An 18,835-nucleotide genomic window follows, 5' to 3' on the forward strand; every position below is an offset into this window, starting at 1 on the left:
ATTGGTTGTATTTCATGCTTATTATAGTTAATGGAAAGAAGCCCATGTTTCCCTAAGATAAGAAGATTAATAACTTCAAAGAAATCCTTGCAATTTTAAGGTATATGTGTGTGTATATATATATATATATATATATATATATATATATATATATATATATATATATATATATAGCAGCATTTAGACTGAGATTATTCTTCTGCCATACATGTTTAGGGATAAACAGACATTGCACTTCTGCATAAACCCCACTGAGCTGCAGAAGCTTTATACTGGCCACATGGAGATGTGATATTACAGTCAGATCTCTGGAGTGGTACATCCAAATAAAAATCATATGAAGTGAAATGATCAGTTTTATCAATTTTACTGCTTGAAACTGTTGCCCTAACTACAGTATAAAAGAAATGATACTGATTACTTGTTCCAGTCAATTTCATGTATAGTGTCCTGTCTCAGCTATAAAAAGTAAATGGTCATTGTCTCAGTTGGTGTATTATCTACTTTATTGTATTTCTGCTGCCTAAAACCACAAGAATGCATGATGAGGGCTCCTAATGCACAATAGTCCCTCTGATCCCTTGGATCTTCAAAATGATGGACATCAGAGCTATTTTCAGTGACATAACTAGAAGTTACTGTGCCCACGGCTCCATTCCCAAAGCCCCTAGGTAGATCAGTTCTGCACACACATATATTAAAACTGTCATGAAGCAACTGGGCCTGCTGTCTCTATGCTTATGCCCCTACCTGAATGTATCGGTGGCATCCTGTCACTTGTTTTTCATGGAGGATTTTAGACTAATTAGATTTGTATCTGCAAAAATGTTTTTAATAAAAAGATAGTATTTAGGGATTTACTCAATTTACGGATTAGCTTTTACTCTACACCTTTTACTTCATGCTTAACAAACAAAGCATAGGGTTCATATCAATGTTACTCAGCTTATAGGTGTTATTTGCTCAAACTCCCTAGCTAATATAAAATTAAGGTGAGCTATATGGCTAGAAGTACCCAATGCAAACAGAGTAGCACACAGTCTAATTATAGCAGGTCAAGACGTGGCAGAGTGAGAGCAAAAAAAGAAAAAAATATGATAAAGCATAGGAGTGAAAGAAAAGGCAGAGTAGGGATAGACAGAAGGTATCAGCAAGAAGGCAGGTGTGAAGACTCAAATAAATGTACAAATGGTAGGTGGGGGCAAGGGAAGCTCATGGGTAAGGCAGTAAAAGAAGTTGCACCTTATGCGAAAAGCAAAACATCCCTACTGAGCTCTATGCAGTGTTTCAAACTGAAGATTAGAAAGGAAAGCAAGAGTTGAAAAATGAAAAGAAACCATGTCATTTTTAAACATGTGATCTCATGTAAATGGAACCCTTACTGTGTTATTTAACAACACATACGTAGTAAAAGGCAGAATATCATTTAAAATATCAAGAACACAAATTTTGTGATTGTTTCAATAAACTGCACTGTTACAAATGTCGAAAAATCCCAACATTTAGCACTGCTAAGCAAGATATGTAACTAGTAGGGATGCACCGAATCCAGGATTGGGCCTTATTCAGCAGGATTCGGCTGAATCCTTCTGCTCGGCCTAACCGAATTCGAATTTGCATATGCAAATTAGGGGTGGGGAGGGAAACCACGTGATTTTTTGTGACAAAACAAGGAAGTAAAAATTTTTTCACCTTCCTACCCCTAATTTGCATATGCAAATTAGGATTCCGTTTGGTATTCGGCCGAATCTTTCACAAAGGATTCAGGAGTTCGACCGAATCGGAAATAGTGGATTCGGTGAATCCCTAATAACTAGCCAGGCAGGTGCTAAAGGATTTCTTTCAAAACACTTTATTTTCATGGCCACAACACATCAGACTGCCTAAAGGTGACTATCGTACAAGAGTACATACATGGTATAGCTTCCTGTCTATCGTTGCGTTTGATTGGCTGATATCTTGAATATCCAGAATAGCAGAGGAGCTGCAGCTTCTCTTTTCTCCCTCATCTACTGATGTTCACAGTGTCAGACTGGTCTGCCAAAATAACAGGATCAACAGCTTCTCTTTACTTCTTCATCTGCTCATGTCGGAGTCGGCCTGGACTGTCAAATTAGTATTGTGTATATCAGCAGATAAGGAAGAAAAAGGTTGGACTGGCCAGACGAAATACTGGAGCGACAGCTTCTCTTTACTTGCTTATCTACTGATGTACACAGTGTCAGACTGGCCTGCTGAAAAAGCAGGATCACAGTTACATAGCTAAGTTGGGTTGAAAAAAGACCAAAGTCCATCAAATTCAACCCCTCCAAATGAAACCCAGCATCCATACATACATAGACTCAAACTGACCCCTCCATACACTAACAGAAGCTATATATTCCAATAGCTATATTAATTGTATATTTTATTATCACTATAGCCTTGGATATTCTGCTTTTTCAAGAAATAATCCAAGCCATTCTTAAAGGCATTAACAGAATCAGCCATTACAATATCACCCGGCAGTGCATTCCACAACCTCACTGTCCTGACTGTGAAGAACCACCTACGGTATCTCAAATGAAACATTTTTCCCTCTAAGCTAAAGAAGTGGCCTCTGGTGCGGTAATCCCTTTTATAGAAAAAAAAAAAGATCTTCTATAATGTCCTCTGTGGCTACTAAAGCAAATAAAGTATTGTCTTGCATAAAAAAGGGCATTAGTTCAAGGGATGAAAACATAATTCTACTTCACAAGTATCTTTTTTCCACAAAGAACTACCCCAAACTTGACAGTCTACCCTCATAATTTAAATCTTTTTACCAGTTTATTTGCATAACTCTATTTCTGCCATAAATGCATACCTTGCATTTATCAACATTGAACCTCATTTCCAGTTTGCTGCCCAGAAATTATAGTTCTGCACAATTTTGTATCATCAGCAAAAATAGAAACAGTACTTTCAATGCCCACCTCCAGCTCATAAATACACAAGTTAAAAAACAAGTGACCTAGTACAGACCCCTGGGTTACTCCACTAATTACACTGGTCCAATTAGAAAATGTTCCATTTACCATCACTCTTTATAATCTATTCATCAGTCAATTCTCTATCCAAGTACAAGTACTATGTTCCAATATTCCTTAATTTAACCATTAACCTTCTGTGTGGTACTGTATCAGAATCTTTTGCAGATTTGAGGTTCCTGCTCATCACCCCATTAAAGGCAATTAATTTAGTCTGGAATGATCAGATATGCATAAAACCATGCTGGTACAAACTCATAGTATAATGATTTGCAATGAAGTCAAGCATCTTATGCCTTAATACCCATTCAAAAAGCTTTCCTACCACGGACATCAAACTAACTATAGTTTTGAGGCTGAGAATGGGATCCCTTTTTTTGATAGAGATACCACATTAGCAATATGCCAGTCTCTTGGAGCCAAACCAAACCTCAATGAATCCTAAAAAATGAAGTAAAGAGGTTTGGCAATCACAGAGCTAAGCTCATTTAGTACCCTTGGATGAATACCATCTGTTCCCAGGCTTTTGTTTATCTTTAATGTTCTAGTCTCTTTTGATTTCCTCGTGTGAACCATACATCATTAGTTGTATTACTGGAATTGGGACTATTAAGAAGGAAACCTTCCTTAGTTGTTTCCTCATTTGTGACTGTAGACAGATGAAAAATAACAGTTCAGAATCTCTGCTTTTTCTCTGTTCTCATCGACCGACTGACCACTCTCACATTAAGGATCCCACCCCTTCCTGCTTCATTTATTTAGTGATTTACATATTTAAAAAAGAATTTTGGATTCATCTTAATCTTTATTGCAGTACCCTTTTCTATCTCGATTTAAGCTTCTCTGATCACTTTTTTGCATGATTTATTGGCTTCCTTATACTTGACAATGGTTTTGGTTGTCCCGGTTAACTAGAAGGTATTAAAAGCACGTCTTTTCTTTCCAACCGCAACACCAAGTTTGGTTTTGTGACGACTTTCCTTGCTCACAAGTGGAATACACCGACATTTATATTTATTAAACAGCATTTTAAAGACATCCCATTTTTGTTCTTTGTTTAGCCCTTTGAAAAGCCTTTCCCGGTTAATATGTTGCATATTTAAGTCTTCATCTGCTCATGGACTATACACAGTGTCGGACTGGCTTGCCAGGATAGCGGCTCCTCTTTACTTGATCATCTGCTATACCTTCCACAGTGGAAAAGTTCTTTGCTATTACTACCACCAGAATATTGTTGGCTATACCAGTTTTTACCATCACTTTTAGGTCCCTAATGGTAAATAATAATGATTTTCTGGATAATATTTATTGTGGTGGCTACAGACCTTAGACGAATACCCTCTGTGGCTCAAAACCCCTTTTGTAAGGGCACAGACATAATTATTCTTGCACATAATTATTACTCTCACTGTAAGTAACAATTATTGCCCATCTGGCACAGGCATCATAAATACTAAAAGAATGCAACTGGAACATTTGAATTATTCCTTTGAAGCTTCTGAAGTCTGGTTGCGATTCCAATGTCCTTGATGCTACTGGGTGCATTTCTGCACTAAGCAAGAAACACTGTGGCTCAAACAATTACAGAGACAGTTTATGACAAAATAAATCAAATGTTTTTTAATGTTATTCGCCTAGAATCAGGTCAGCAATTTGAGAATGAACATTTTCCTGTCTGGCTAAGATGCAGTTTATGTAAGAGATTTTAAATCATTTTAACAGAAAGACACACAGGGAAAAAAAGCAGAAAATCGTCACTTATTGTTCTATCTATTGCATTCAACATTTTGAGAATTGTTGACGAGATCACAGGCATTGAGAGCAAGGAGAGGAAGACAGTACATTCAGAGCACTCATTTAATTATGTCCCTGTGCTATGGAAGGTTCACTACCGCTAAAGCACTCAGCTTACTGGGGAAGTCAGAGAATGTTTTCTTTTGTAGTGGAAAATACATGTATTTTTCTCCCTTAGTAATGTAAGTGACTGACATTATTTAGCCATAACGATATCAACAGAAAAAAAAGTTAGTGGCGTAGTTGGAGCCTAGCGGTTTAAGAAACTGTGTAAAAAAATATAAATTAGCTTAAAGTCCTGAGGGCTGCATTCTTAAAGTGTGATAAAAGTTCTCATTTAGTTAAATCTCTATGGTTTTATGTCTGCCTCTGGCGTGTGCACCAGATACAGTAACATCATTACTATTTAGGTCTCTTTATATTAAAGATGTATTTATGCTTTTTAGTCACTGCAGTAGATTTACTCCATATCTATAGCTGGCCATGCATGGAGTTAGGTGGCTGACCAAGTTGCTAGGATATTTATTTATGTTTCAATTAACTCTTCGATCATCACTCTGGACTAAAAATTATGAGACTCATCAGTGTTTGAGGAAGGTGAAAGGAAATTTATTAGGCCAGCTACATCTGTCAGAATTGGTATCAACCTATATGTATCCAGTATAATCCTTAGGAAGTACAGAAAATGAAATGTGCCTCGTTATGGTATGCAATTGCAATGTAAGGTTGGCTGAATGCAACCCACAGTAGAGTCCTGCAGCGGGTCGGGTACCCGCAAAAACCTGTGGTACCCTGCGGGTAGAAGTTCCGGGTGCGGGTATAGATGCAGGTCGGTGGTGCTGCGGGTTTGCAGGTCGGGCTGCGAGTCTTCTCAATAGTGATTTTTACTCCTTTTTTCTGATCACGCCTACAGCCGATGATGTCACTTCCGGTTTACAATGACAGCACTTCCTGATTCTTGATGGTCAGCGGGTCCCGGTTGCAGATAAGGTACTTGCGGGTCGGGTAACAGGTCCAAGCGGGTAAGAATGCGGGTCCGTGTTCCAAAAAAATCGACCCGCGCAGAACTCTAACCCATAGTTGTAGTCAGGAGCCATCTTGCATTAGTGGTCTTCTAAACATATGCCACTCAGCCTTCTTTGTAGTAAAAATTCAAACCAAAAAGCAGTGCCTTGTGGGACTCTAAATACATTGTCAGCGTCATCCAGCCTACACTGCACCTATCTTGCTGATAGTTGGTGTACCGGCTAAAAAGAAGCTGCATCCAAGGTAATGGAGCTTTTTGAGATATTCGGTTGTTTATGTACTACCCATTTGGCAGCATCTGTTGTATCCATCTGTACTCTGTCCCATGAGGTGATTACATATGTCCATATCACTGGGATAAATGCCAGTGATATTGTAATGTATTGGAGATAACAATAATTTGTAGGTGTTACACATTAAAAAGCAGCTCTAATGGAATGACTTTTTTGAATCTGTGGGAAGTTGATAAATCATTGCATAATTATTTGGCAGTTAAATCTGCTTGTTCATTTGCTGTAGGTCTCTGTATTAAAACAAAATGACGACCATACAGATTTGATTTCCCCAGTTGCGGGAATAAACAAAGCCACTACCATTTCTAACATTTGTAATTCTTTTTGTCAGAATGCATATTTGAAGAGTAACTGATTTGGAGCGGATAAATCAAAGCTTGTTAGGGAGCTTCCCAAGTTGAGTTCTCCACTCTTTAATTGGAGGACCCCCTACTGCTGCCAATTTCTTCAGTAAAAATGAGGGTTTCATACTAGGAACATCAGGATTAGCTTTGTGATATCCCTCCAGTACCATTAGCACTTCATGCAAGCCAACAGCAGAAGCATGAAACATAGGACCCCCTCTATGCTTAGGCCATCCATAGCCATTGTTGTATATTACATCAATATCTTCAGGGCCGGAAGCGATACCATCCTCCAGGATCCTGAATCCTTCATTTATCAGAGCATATAAGCATCGTTGTAGAATCTGCTCTGGACTTATAGCTTGCTGTTTTATGTGATAAGTATTTCTGTACTTATCCAAGAAGTCCCTGATCCAAGGATCAGGGCGTGCATTTCTGCCACCAGGTTTTTCATATTGGTACCAGCCTTTACCACTTTTCTGCCCAAACCTGCCCAACTCGCAGAGCATGTCTGCAAGCGGGCAGTATCTTTTACCTTCTCGCTGCCTTGCAGGAGTTCCTGGAGGAACTCTGGAACCTGTTAAGCCCTTCTCCATTCTCGATCTCCAACCCACATCCAGCCCAGCCAAATCCATCATACGGAATGGCCCCATGGCAAAGCCAAATTCCTCGAGTGCTTGATCTACTTCTTCAGGATAGTAACCTTCTTCCAACAGATAATTTGCCTGATCAAGATATGGACCCAGCATTCGGTTGCCAACAAAAAGAGGGCAGTTTCCAACTAGTACAGCAACTTTACCCAAGGTTTTTCCAAGGCTCATGGCTGTGGCAATGGTGGTGGGTGAAGTGTGACGACCTCGGACCACTTCCAAGAGTCGCATGATATTGGCAGGGGAGAAGAAATGAGTGCCAATTACTAGTTCAGGCCGGTGTGTAACTGAAGCAATTTCATCAATGTCGAGGCCTGAGGTGTTAGTACACAAGAAAGCATCAGGCTTCATGACTGATGAGAGCTTACGGAATACTTCTTTTTTCAGATTCATATTTTCATAAACAGCTTCAATAACCAAATCCACCTCTTTAAGGTCTTCAAAATTTAATGTGAAGTGAACAGAACCCAGTCCATTTCCATCTGGTGAACTACTTCCTTGCTTTTTTAGCTTCTCAGCTTCCCTTTCCAACAAACCATTTACAGCCTTTTTCCCCAAATCGAGTTGCTTTGTATCTTGTTCCAGGGCAATAACAGGAATATTTGCCTTTGAGAGAGAAGTGACTATTCCTCTTCCCATTGTCCCCAGTCCTGCAGAGGAAAATTATAGATTAGGATTTTAACTCTCAGTAATACAAGATGAAAAAAGTCATTTGGAGCATAAATAAAATGATGCTATATTGTTTGTAATGGTACTCAGAACTGGAGATGTCTTGTTGTCAGAAATATTTTCTTAAAGGAGAAGGAAAGGCTAAAATTAAGTAAGTTTTATTAGAACTTATAAATAAACCCTCAAAGTAATGCTGCTCCGAGTCCTCTGTCAAAAGAAACATCACATTTAGTTTATTCTATTGTGTACAGATGGACTTTTGTATCAGACTTCCTGTTTTCATCTTAAACCTCCAGGGCACGGCTTTGAGCATGCTCAGTCTGCTCCTCTCTCTCTCCCTCCTCCCCTTCCTGCTGTAATCTGAGCACAGAGCTATGAGTGAGCAGGGAGAGACTCAGGCAGGAAGTGATGTCACACCAAGCCAATATGGCAGTTGCTATCCTAAACAAACAGAACGCTTCAAGATCTGTTTACTCAAGTATGGTAAAGCATTTTACAGAATAAATATAGTGTTATAGCTTGTACTATTGTGGCTAATCTATTGGCAATAAACTGCTTCAGTAGCTTTCCTTCTCCTTCAACTCATTGGATAAACATGTGGATAAAATGCATACAATCCTAGATTATTGCACATTTTCCAGAAGGAAATGAGTTTGAGAAATAAATGTAAAGGAAATTTTCTCTTAAAACATTCTATATGGGCACTGTAGAAAAAGGTTATCGACTACAGGTTAAATCCTCTAAAATTCCAGGAAACTCTGCAAATTGACTTTCTGGATTATATGAATTTGTGGTTCCTTCAACACACTAAAATTCACTTTAAATGCTGAACCAGTGAAAGACGTGGGGGTAATTTACTAACTCATAGCAACCAATCAATAATTAGCTTTGTCTGAATTACTACACATTGCTATTAGTAACTGCACTGGCGCAGTCCCGCACCTGTGTTAATAAAAGAGCCCTATAGTGTTTATTTACTAACACTCACACCAAGATATTTTTCTAATTTTAAGTAATTGTTCAATTTTATGTTTAGTTGAGTAATATGGTGGAATGGTAGTGCTGAGTAACCATAATGGAAATAATTGTAATTCTGTGGTCAGCGCCGTTATTCTGTACTAATAATATGTGACTGTGCACTTCAGTACTGGCAAAGACAACAGTTCTACTGGCACAACAAACAGAAAACTGTAAGCCAGGAGAAAAAACTGAATCTGGTGATTAATCAAATTAAAAAAGCTTCCACAGACAAATATTCATTTATCACAGAATATGAAAAATGAATATCGTTATTACATCTGAGAGATGACAAAGCTTCCATAAACTTATTCATATGCAAGTGCAAACAAAGTTCTCTCTGGCTCTTATAGCTTTGTGCGCTTTGTTTGCATTGTCAAGATAAACAAGACATAGCATTTCGTGAGAGTTCACTCACATACTAATTGACTTCATATGACCTATGCAAACTGGCTTTTCACCAACACACTCAAATGAGACCACCTTATGGAAAGTTTGAGAAAGTCCCAGGACCAAAGGACACCTCTCCCCTAATGTATCATCCATGCCTGACTCTTGCCTTTCCTTGTCTATTCATGGTCGCACACAAAGTCAAAAGCTATTGTCAACATTGGCCACTTTCTTTCTGTAGCAAATGAGAAACCACTTGCTTCTGCCATAATCTTCTCTCACCTAAACCACTGTACTCTTCTGCTAGCTGGACTCCTAAACTTTTACCTTGAATGCTTCTTTTTTTTCATAACAAGCAACTCTTTTTAGTTGCTACTCGGGTTGCCATCTTTTGCAACTGGTGGATGATGTGGGGGCAGGCACAGGGCTCAAAATGGGCAGAGCTATGAAGCAAAGGGGGCAGAACTATGATGTAAAAGTGCTGTGACATTGGTGGCCAAAGTGCGGAGTAGACAGGGTAAAAGAAGTAATGGGTATATATAGACAAACTGAATCGTAATTCCCAATAAAGTTTCTCTTGGAGGCACTAATCAGTTAACTGTATTTCCTGTGCCCCGAGAACTAGTTTATTTTTAAATTCTTACAAAAAGCAAACCTGTGTGCATCTAGTGTCATATTGACAAATAACTTTAATTATCGAAAAGTTTTAGAAATTTGTTTAGATTTTCCTTTCATTAGTCTTTTTTGTATTATCAGTTTCCCTTTATTCAAACCAAAGTTTTAATCAGACTATTTAAAAATATAGTGGAGAATAGAAAGATTCCCAGTTACAACTGTAACCTAATTTTGAACATGACCAGTTCTATGAGCCAAGAAGCACTGCGCCCATGCCTATGAGGTACAAGAAATGGCATGTGCATTGCTGGAGAGAAGTATTTAAAGGCAAACTAAAGCTTAACTAAAGAAGTAGGGTTGATATATTGTAGATCATGTTTTGTGCTTCTGTACCAGCCCAAGGCAACCACAACCCTTTTAGCAGTAAAGATCTGTGCCTCCAAAGTTGCCCCAGTAGTTCCCCATCTTCTTTTCTGCTGATTCACTGCACATGCGCATGCTCTGTGCTGCTGTCACTTACTGAGCTTAGGAACCAACTCAACATATACAATATACATACATTATATATATATATATATATATATATATATATATATATATATATATATATATATATATATATATATATATATATATATATATATATATATATATATATATATATATATATATATATATATATATATATATATATATATATATATAAAGAGCAAAAAAAGCCAGCACAGCTCGTTTAAAAAGTCTTGTTGCCTGGGTGCTAACAGCAAAATAGTAATGTATATCTGGAAACAGGCGAGCACACACAGGTCTTAATTGAAAAACAAAAGGTGTTTATTAAACAAAAAACTGACGTTTCGGCTAGCACTCTAGCCTTTCTCAAAGTACAAATGCACACTAAAAACCAACCTTTTAAACCCCCAGTGGCGGGAAGGGAGGGAAAGTGATGTCATAGGTCAGGAATGTTAAGTGGATAAACAGTATGCAACAAAAGGGGCGTGGGAGTAAGGTGAAGTGAAACCATCAAAGAAAAAAGGGGAGGTTAATAATATATACATATCAAGGCAAGCAGTAATTGCAGAAAAAGTACATGTTAACATTAATATATACAGAGACTAATAAAAGCTCCAACGCAGGGAGCTTAATGACCTCCCCACCCCAATTAAATTCACTGCTCAGATCAACTGCAAAGAAATACCCTTTTTGGACATCTTATTATCTAAACAAGAAACCACATTGAGCACGACAATCTACCGCAAGCCGACTGACCGCAACACCCTGTTGCATTATTCTTCCTGCCATCCACCACATTTACTCAAAAGTATCCCATACTCACAGATGGTACGAGTAATACGCAACAACAGCAACCCAATACATCTTGCATCACAGCTGGACGAGCTAACATTACGCTTTCTACAACGTGGTTACTCTGCAGATGAACTGACAGAAAGTCGTAACAGAGCAGCCCAATTGACTCACGCTGACCTCATTTCCACACCAACCCACGCCAAGAAAGCCAATGATGACCGTCTTACTTTTCTTACCACCTACTCGCCCAGTACCAAAACTTTCATGCAAACAATCAAGGATCACTGGACGATTATTCAGAGGGACAAAACTCTTCCACCAATCTTTAAACAGTTACCTAGGTTATCATACAAACGTGGCTCTTCTTTGAGAGATCTGCTGGTCAAGACTGATCCCACACCCTGCTATGACACCTCCAAGACTTCGACCTGGCTGTCAACCCCCAGAGCCGGGTGCTACCGCTGCTCTGACTGCACCACCTGCAGACAACTGATCACAGGCTCCTCGTTCACCCATCCACATTGCGATCCAACATCGGGTCACTTGCACCACCAAGTTTGTCATCTACATCATCAAATGTCCATGCGGACTTTTATATGTGGGCAAGACTATCACCACCTTTCGAGACCGCATGGCCAATCACCGCTCCTCCATACGGACAGCATTACAAAAGGGCTCAGGAGACACCCCGGTCTCTCAACATTTTGTCTCCAATAGACATACCTTAGCGTCCCTTAGGAGCATGATTATTGACCATGTCCCGCCCCTGGCACGAGGGGGCGACCGAGAACGGCGGTTACTACAACTTGAGCTCAAATGGATACACCGTCTGGATACCTTGAACCCCAAAGGACTTAATGAGATGATCTCATATGCTCCATTTTTCTGAACAGTCATAATAATCTTAACCATGCATTTCTGTTGATAGTTTCAATACGTTTACCTGATACACACAACTATATGCTACATCGATTGCTGCCAGACATGATTAACTGCGACCCCGCTGGTTTTTCCTTTACCATGCGTTAGTTTCCCTCTACCCTGTGTTAGTTTCCCCTGTTTGTTACCCACCCCCTGTCTTTCCAATACCCCCCATGCTCTGGCTTCTGGCACATATGAGGCATTCCTTGTGGTCTCTTAGACCCTATTTGCAGCTAGGTGGATGTACCCCCAATGATACACTTCCAGTCGTGCACATTACTCGGGAGGGTCACGTGTCTGAATGCCCCTGCGATCTCAAGGTGGATGACCGGACCCCTTGCCCAGTGCACTTCAGGTTACAGATGCTGGTTCTCTTTGAACATGTCCCCCAGGACCTACCATATTTAAACCTGGCTCTTTCACCATAACCTTTATTAAAAATAATGGTCTAGCCAAATTTAGGTTGAGCCATCCACTTTAACAGCATCACTTGGCATTACCGTTGGCTTGCTTTCTAGCCACTCGGACAGACTCCGCCTCAGCTCAGGAGCACGTATCATCAGCTCAGGAGCACGTACCATCGCCTCGCCACTTTCTGCCACTGCCGATACGTACCCATACCCACCCTTCCTTATGTTCCTTCCTTATGTGTACCTCCCCTCGCAATTATCATGAGCCTGCAGCACGATACACATTCATCTCCCTTTTATTCACAGCAGACTATTCCCCATTCAGTTCCGTACCTAATACCTGTAGATCGCTAGTTGTGATCCTGTTATCTATTACTTTGTGATTATTTTTCTCCTGTTAGAAATAAGTGAACTTTGAACTTTGATCCTTGAACTTGATCTCGTTGCTATCCTTCCAGGCCCTAGCGACGCTCACCTTCACATTGAGTTTACAGCCAGCCTGAACTACACCAGATCTATTGCTGATACCACACCCCTTACTTCATCTCCATAATGACCATTCCCGCGGACTCCACGCCTTGAATACAAGCGAAACCTCTCTGCTGTTTCCCCGACTGATATCCACGGTAGCTCTCAAACAGCCGCAGCACCACTGGATGCTCCACACCGCTGCGCACTCTAAGGCGCATCACGCTACCGATCTCCTGCCTCTGATCTGATGGATCTCACGGCCCACAACAAGGTACACCACGATCCAGCACTTTTACGGCCGGACCAGTCGACAAATACAGGTAACCGCTGTGGAACCGCCATTACATCTGTCACTACTTGACATTTCCCTCCATGATGACCCACCTGGCGATCAATGCGTTAACTAACAGACATCACACAATGTTTCTTTCCCTCAAGCGTAGATACAACTTTGTATCGCTTTATACATCTACTTTGTCAAGGGACTTGTATCTCTATTATGAACTCATATATTTTTATGTTGCATTGACTTTGAGTAACGAACTACCGATATTGTCTAAATTTCACTATTTGTGTCAAGTCAGCGTTGGAGCTTTTATTAATCTCTGTATATATTAATGTTAACATGTACTTTTTCTGCAATTACTGCTTGCCTTGATATGTATATATTATTAACCTCCCCTTTTTTCTTTGATGGTTTCACTTCACCTTACTCCCACGCCCCTTTTGTTGCATACTGTTTATCCACTTAACATTCCTGACCTATGACATCACTTTCCCTCCCTTCCCGCCACTGGGGGTTTAAAAGGTTGGTTTTTAGTGTGCATTTGTACTTTGAGAAAGGCTAGAGTGCTAGCCGAAACGTCAGTTTTTTGTTTAATAAACACCTTTTGTTTTTCAATTAAGACCTGTGTGTGCTCGCCTGTTTCCAGATATATATATATATATATATATATATATAAAAATGTCACAATATAAGGCTGATTGGCAACAAAAGCATCAGAATTTAAAACAGCTGCTCAGAGCCCACTGAGCATGTCAGTGTCGCTTTCCAAGATGGTGACCCCCTGTGACAAGTCTGAAGTCCTGGATCATTGCTGCTATTAACAATCTGAAACTTTAGGCTGGTGCAATATGTTTAGCATATAAAAAACGGCATTCTCCCTCAAGGAGAACTCTTGGTTTATAAATGATAATACTGAATACAAATGATATATATATATATATATATATATATATATATATATATATGTGTTATAACTTACCTATAACAGCTGCTGTACGAACTGGACAGGGTCTTACATTGTCCCATCTCTCGCCTGAGGGTAGTGTCCACTTGCCGACATTTCTCTCAGCGAAGAAAGCATACTGTTGGGCTTGAGGTTGACCTGTAGCCCAGAGAGATGCAAACAGCTGCCTTTCCTTCTCTATGCCTCGCTGATAAGGAAGTTGTGCTGAGGCTCTTACAGCATCAATACAAGCCAGCGGTGCTTGTGCTCCACGGAATTGTCGCTTTGCTTTTTCTAATGCAGTGTCCAAGAAGGCATCAACATTGATATTGTACTGAACAGTGTTGGTGCTTAGTCTTCTACTGGCCAATGGTTTTCCTAAGAATTAAAAAGAAAAACAGATGACAAACACTTTTTTTTAGAGGTACAGTATAAGGAGAATTCCTACACAAAGGCAAATGAACCGCTCAATGCTGTGATATAACTGTAGAGCAGACACTGAGATGGGATGAGAATAGGTTATTGAAAATGCCTCCAATGCATATCTAAGCTTTCATCCTGAACATGGCCCTCAGAGACTTATTGGTAGAACAACATGGCATGTGGTCTACACCACCAAACATGCACATACCACATTTCTTTTCCAACCTCTTCTCTGTTAGCTTCTTCTACAATCCTTACAGGAGAATTCAACCTGTTCATAGAAAAACCTGTACCCCCACCCCAGGTAGACCCCCCTCCCTCCTCCCCCCAGGCTAACTACCCCCCCTGGGGAGATGCTCCTTACTTACCCCTCGGCGCAGATTCTTCCAGCGAAGTTCCACGCATCCATCTTCCGGGTCCTCGGTAAGCTGACTGAGAGATCGGAAATTTACGTATAATTTCGTGCATGCACAGAAATGCTCCAACTGCGAATGCACAGAAATACCGATCCGGTCAGCATACAGAGGATGTGGAAGATGGACGCGTGGAACTCCGCTGGAAGAATCTGCACTGAGGGGTAAGTATGGAGCATCTCCCCAGGGTGGGGTAGTTAGCCTGGGGTAGGAGGGTCTACCTGGGGTGGGGGGGTACAGGTTTTTTAATGAACAGGTTGAATTCTCCTTTAAATGAGAGCTAACAAAGCATAAGCACCAGTTTTACCAGTGCAGCACAACTGTACATTATATTTGTATTAGTTTAAGACACTTTAATTTTTTGTTGTTACGGTTCCTTTAACTTGCAATGCTAAGGTTGAGCTTATTCTTTGACACAAATGTTTTTGTTTTATGCTCATTACCTTTTCTATGCAGGCTATGCCAAAATGGGTAACTATGATTGTCAGCGAGGGCCTTTGAAATGTAGCTAGCTCTAGTAAGGGCATTGCTTAATTTTAGGACTGATTTATATCCTCCAGTCTTGTACCATGACATTTTCACCATGAATCATTTCAAGATGGAGTGAAAAAAACGCCATCCCTTTGTTTAAATTTAGAGCAGGCTGAAGCCCTTTGCTCTATTGGTCCAAGCAAAAGCAACCTCTTGTGACTTGTATTATATCAATTCCAATCTATCTTTATACTATATACTGTATCAACTCTGTATATTTCTGTGACCTTTAAATGACAGACATGGAAAGAGGTGATATTGCTGCTAGTTGTGGTCTTTAGGTTTCTTATGTACAATAAATTAAAAGCAAACACATACTTATGTTGCTGGATAATTTAAAAAATATTATTATTAACCAAATAAATTGTTGTCTTGTTTAGGCCTTCAGTGCTCTGGTGAGTATGTTGTAGATCACAGATAACACTCATACATTGACTGTGCAAGTTATTGGCCAACAAATCAATTTGTCATAAACTTTACAATACAGTCTGCTGGGGAATTTTAATTTTCATAACCCTGAATGCATGCATATACATGCGTATGGGATGTGTAGGATGAGTAATCCGGAAACCCGTTCTATAGAAAGCTCCGAATTACGGTATGGCCCATAGACTCCCTTATAATGAAATAATACAAATTTTTAAACATGATTTCCTTTTTCTCTGTAATAATAAATCAGTACATGATACTTGATCCAAACCAATATTTAATTAATCCTTATTGGAAGCAAAACCAGCCTAATGTTTACATGACTTTCTAGTAGACTTAAGGTATGAAGATCCAAATTACAGAAAGATCCGTTACCCAGAAAACCCCAGGTCCTGAGCATTCTGGATAAGAGGTCCCATACGTACTAATGCCATGGTGACCATAACATGCATATTCTAAAAATACCAAGCTGGTAAATAAAAAAAAAAAGCAGTAGTCACCCCTCCTCTAGAATGTAAGTGTTTGCTAACCCCATCATTCTGTTCTGTATTAAGCAGAAGGAAATCATTTATTATACTGGCAGATTGTGGTATATCCGATCACATTTATTATGGAGTCTAGTAGGAGGGAGTGAGTGTAAAATGTTTGTTTTCTTAACTGTAAGCAAAACACATTTTAAGCTAACACTATTTCATGGGCTCATGCTGAGCATAGATGTTATCCAGAATGCTCAGGACCTGGGTTTTCCAGACCAGGGGTCTTTCTGTCATTTGGATCTTAATACCTTATGTCTGCTTAAAAATAATTTCAACATTAAATCCCAAAAAGATTGTTTTTGCTCCTATACGGATTCATTTTATCTTTATATGTTTATGAAGCCTGCCTGCTTCCCTTAAAGGGATACTGTCATGGGAAAACATTTTTTTTCAAAATGAATCAGTTAATAGTGCTGCTCCAGCAGAATTCTGCACTGAAATCCATTTCTCAAAAGAACAAACAGATTTATATATATTCAATTTTGAAATCTGACATGGGGCTAGACATATTGTCAATTTCCCAGCTGCCCCAAGTCATGTGACTTGTGCTCTGATAAACTACAATCACTCTTTACTGCTGTACTGCAAGTTGGAGTGATATCACCCCCTCCCTTTTCTCCCCAGCAGCCAAACAAAAGAACAATGGGAATGTAACCAGATAACAGCTCCCTTACACAAGATAACAGATGCCTGGTAGATAGGGTTGCCATCTGGCCGGTATTTTACCAGCCTGGCTGGTAAAAATGATGGCTGATCCCAATGTTAATAATATGGAAAAAAGATAAATATATAGGAAGGCCTAACGTTAGTGAAAATTTGCCACCGTGACGTAATTTCGTTACTTTGCAGACGTAACTTCGCTAGCAAAGGAGATAGACTCTAGCGGTAATTTGCTCCCTTACGCCTGGGGAAGTTGCGCTCTGGCAAATGGACGTAACTACGCTAATTCACTAAGATGCGGATTTTACTGAACGTTACCTATTGTGCCAGACTTGCTTTCGCCACCTCAGACCAGGCGAAGTGCAATAGAGTAGATAGGAGTTCCTCAAAAAATAGTTGAAAAGTCCCAAAAAACACTGGCGCCTTTTCATTTTTCAGGGTGAAAGGCTGAAAAAGATCCTACCATATGGCATACAAACTATACACTGAGCTCATGTGTAGGGGAATATAACAACTCTATTTTATTTTATTAAGGTTTTCCGGGCTTGTGTAGTGTAATGTATTTGCTGCAACATATACGTCCATTGTACTTTAACTTTCCACCATATGCAAATTAGGCAACGCTCGCGCAACTTTGCTTCGCTTGCCGCAGTAACGCTAGTGCAACTTCAAGCGAAGCGGACGCTTAGTGAATCTACCCCATAGTGTCCTGTTCTTAGCAACTTTTCCAGGCCTGGGCCTACGACGGCAAAATAGGAGGGGCAGCCGCTTTGTGAGGAGCACTGGGGACGTGCAGCTCCCGGAGAAAGTGCTGGCGGGCAGGTGCTAGGACCACATATCCAAAGTCCTGTTTTCAAATTTACAGCGGCCTGCAGCCTCCATCATGAAATTAATAATAATGTGGCCCCCCAGCACAGTGCAATTAGGAATCGTGTAGCCGTAATATTTGGGCACATTAGTGAAATGATCTGCCACTTGGTAATACTGCTGCCTGTGTTCTGAAGGTGTTAGTAATAGACATGTACTGGCACATAGTGACGCCCCACTCTCACATACTTCTGACGGTGCAATAGGCATACTGACGTGCCAGTACAGTAAAGTAAAGTAAAGTAGTATGTGAGAGCAATGCATCACTATGTGCAAGTAAGTGTCTATTACTTACACCTATTACCGTTATAAATTTTAAAAACGGGCGCATTTGGCCCGCGGGCCGGATTTTGGCCTACTATATAGGCTCTCTAATATTCATATTCCAGTCTATCATTCACACCACTGCCTGGTTGCTAGGGTAAACTGGAACTAGCAACTTGATATCTGCTAAAATCTAATATGGCGAACTATTGAACAGAAGTTAAATTATTCAAAAAATTAAAAATCAAAATCAATTGCAGATTGTCTCGGAATATCACCGTCTGCATCCTAGATTGAAAGGTATACTACTCACAGACATGAATCAGTCCCATTAAATCTGTGTACTGATCCAGTTACACCAGTGTTTGGCTCTTGAGTCAATTTAAGAAATATTTTCGCAGAAACAGCAATGAACTCAAGAGCTTCACATGTTTTATTTACTTATTTTGCCTACCCAAAGATAAAAAGCAAAAAGTACAAATTTGGCAAAATTAATCAGTAAAGATGGAATCTGCTATCACCCTACTTATCATTGCTGTGCAGAACCCTTCTTTTACTTTGCTAGTGGCC

At 39.9% G+C, this 18,835-nt stretch overlaps 1 protein-coding gene across 1 annotated transcript in view; it reads right to left on the minus strand.

The window, feature by feature from the left end:
• Nucleotides 1-4,613: 4,613 nt before the first annotated feature.
• The window catches only part of ehhadh.S (enoyl-CoA, hydratase/3-hydroxyacyl CoA dehydrogenase S homeolog), a 33,578-nt gene continuing 19,356 nt past the window's right edge, over nucleotides 4,614-18,835 (minus strand). The window contains exons 8-9 of the mRNA XM_018238966.2: nucleotides 14,179-14,520; nucleotides 4,614-7,765 (exon numbers count right to left, since the gene is read on the minus strand). Coding sequence (XP_018094455.1) covers nucleotides 6,492-7,765; nucleotides 14,179-14,520 — 1,616 coding nt within the window. The 3' untranslated portion in view covers nucleotides 4,614-6,491. The remainder of the gene's footprint in view (nucleotides 7,766-14,178; nucleotides 14,521-18,835) is intronic.

This window comes from Xenopus laevis, chromosome 9_10S, assembly GCF_017654675.1.
Source record: "Xenopus laevis strain J_2021 chromosome 9_10S, Xenopus_laevis_v10.1, whole genome shotgun sequence".
NCBI classification, from domain to species: domain Eukaryota; kingdom Metazoa; phylum Chordata; class Amphibia; order Anura; family Pipidae; genus Xenopus; species Xenopus laevis.